Source organism: Triticum aestivum, chromosome 3B (assembly GCF_018294505.1).
Source record: "Triticum aestivum cultivar Chinese Spring chromosome 3B, IWGSC CS RefSeq v2.1, whole genome shotgun sequence".
Lineage (NCBI taxonomy): Eukaryota > Viridiplantae > Streptophyta > Magnoliopsida > Poales > Poaceae > Triticum > Triticum aestivum.
This window is the reverse complement of record NC_057801.1, coordinates 41,960,621-41,963,130: the sequence shown is the minus strand read 5'-3', so window position 1 is coordinate 41,963,130 and position 2,510 is coordinate 41,960,621. Positions and strand designations below refer to the sequence as shown.

The 2,510-nt window shown below is 45.4% G+C and overlaps 1 protein-coding gene across 1 annotated transcript; it reads left to right on the top strand.

Annotated features, from left to right (window-relative positions):
- Positions 1-1,020: 1,020 nt before the first annotated feature.
- On the top strand, positions 1,021-1,922 carry LOC123064616 (uncharacterized). Its single transcript, XM_044488063.1, has one exon. The coding sequence runs from the start codon at positions 1,033-1,035 to the stop codon at positions 1,501-1,503; it is 471 nt and encodes a 156-aa protein (XP_044343998.1). The 5' UTR covers positions 1,021-1,032; the 3' UTR covers positions 1,504-1,922.
- The last annotated feature ends 588 nt before the right edge of the window (positions 1,923-2,510 follow it).

Sequence of the window (2,510 nt, the reverse complement as noted above, 5' to 3'; positions counted from 1 at the left end):
CCTCCACACACACGTCGCGTCCAGCACAAGCTCATCGTCTTGGCACCCGGAGAATGTAATCCAGTGCACCAGTCCAATCTGTGCACCGGGTGCTCCGCGGGCTTTTGAGCCGTTGGATATAAATCCGAGGGATGGCAGTAGGCTGAAAGCTAGATTGGTTGAACATTTGCGTAAAAGACCTCATGTTATTCAGAAAACAACCCGCACTTCACTCTTTCCTCTCCTGTTATTGAGTCTGTGTTCTTTCTTTCTTTCTTTCTTCAAATATAAATATGGTCATATATCTTGAACTACACATCCGAATTTGGTTTTTCTTTGACCACCATTTTTGTTTCGATGAGATGTTCGAAACAAGATCAGTGTTAAATATATTTTTTGAATCTTTGAATTTTTTTATTTTCAAATGTAATCGTGTCATTTATACATTTTGTATTGAAACCTAGATTTATTCTATGTGTTTTTGAACTCTGGCTGTCCCACCACACGTTGATCTCACGCGCACATGCCTAAATTGAATTTTAATTTGAGTTCCACAGACAAAAGAAAATTCTAAAGCATATTCAACATTATCTTGTTTCAAATATCTCGTTAAGAAAAAGTTTACAGTCAAAACGGATTCGAAATCAGACATTCGGTTCAAAATATATGGAACTTTTGTGTTTTTGCCAAAAAATAACACACAAATTGGGAATGGGATGTGAAGCGCAGGTTGAATGTTATAGTCTATAAGGTTGCTTCTGTAAGTATGTTATAGTCCAACCTATGGCAAAATCTAGTCCGTCGCTTTTTCATCTAATGCCCCAAAAGCCTGTGGAGCACCTGGTGCACAGATTGGGCTGGTGCATAGGATACGTTCTCTATATACCCGTACCACTACCACTGCCACCACCACCAGTCCAGTAATCAAGCCAGTTAAGCTTCCTCCTTCGGTGCACCTCCAATCCAGATAGTCTTGTCTAGTCTAGTGCAAGTGCAAACAAAGAAAACAGATAGAGGTAGTCAGGTAGCCAGGAGGTCGAGTCACCAACAAAAATGTGCTTCGAGTTCATCTCCTGTTTCGGCGGCGGCAGAAAGGACGACTACGGCGGCGAGCGGTCGAGTCATGGGGGCTGTGGCGGCCGCGGCCGCGGCCGCAGGGGGGACCACGGGAACCGGAACGGCTACAACACCGCCACCGACCAGAAGCCGGCGACGGCCTACGACCACCAGCTGGCTCTTGATGAGCACGGGCGCAAGGCCCACCACGACGGCGGGGTGAAACCTGACCACGCCTCCGTCGTCGCTGCCGCCGGTGGCCACGGCTATTACGCCGCCTACGCACCTGACAAGGTCCACGACGCGCCGAAGCTTCCTGCCTGGCACAACAAGGTCGTCGACGACGCTGGCTACGCCCACAACACGGCGCGCCTTCGCCACCAGGCTGCTCCTCCTGATCATAGGGAGCACGCCGCCGTGGATTACCATCACTATCCAACCACCAATACCACTCTCGTAAGGTACTAGTAGGTAGCTAGTCGTTAGGATTACCTAGCATGGCAGTTCATCAATCAGTCCTTCACACTAAACACCGCCTCTGCTTTTCTACTCTGTCCGGTAGCTCCGTTTTTCTACTCTGCTTTTTCTCACCCGCTGAAACTGAAAAGGCACCTGGAAGAGGGGTCTGTGGATTTTGATCAGAGCCTCCACGTTTTTGTCCATGGATGTGCGGCACATGTCCCAGTTCCAGGAAGCCTTTATCAGTATCGGTCTCCGTAGTTGCTTGCCTGTAATTTTGCTGTGGCTGCTTAATCAGTATCATATAATCAAGTGAAAGAAAGTATTTCTGAGATCAAAGATGACTCCCCATTTCTACCGTTGCTATGTGTATGTGTGTGGCTTGGCTGTCTTTTTTTTCAGTTACCCTGTTCCACGGCATGAAGTCCCACGGACATTCTGAGGCACTGAAACCGCTATGGTTGAAGAACAGCGAAGGTGAACCATAACCATCAAAAGTGAGCTCTAAGCAGCTTCACGACGATTCGAACTGGACCTTGTTTCATACATCCACTGCCATCACCTTTGGCAACTGAGAAAGAATCACTACTATTTTGAAACAACTTCTCTTTTTCAGGATTTTACAAACTTCACATAGTAGGATTCTTCTTCTTTTGGGCATGTAAACAAGTCCTTAATTATGTGGGGGCTTTTGTAATGAAATGATTTCCTTGTGGCATGCGAGCATGGAGAAGTACTGGTGTATGACGCAACTTTGTCCATTACAAACTAACTATCATAATAATAGTAGATGCTCTATCAAAAGTGATCATCCGTATCCTACTAGTTCTTCCATAATTTTACTAGCGGTCACAAGCTTTTATAGTACACATCTACCAAGTGGACTTTATGCTGTGTTTAGAAACACTTTAAGAGAATAACTGCAAAAGTTTGTTTAATAAATTAACTCAAGATAGAGTTCGGGAAGCACTGCACTATTTAAAATAAGGGACAACACACCTTTAGCAGAATATTAC

Excerpts from the sequence above, each read along its gene's own strand:
- LOC123064616 (XM_044488063.1), top strand. The coding sequence starts at position 1,033 with ATGTGCTTCGAGTTCATCTCCTGTTTCGGCGGCGGCAGAAAGGACGAC.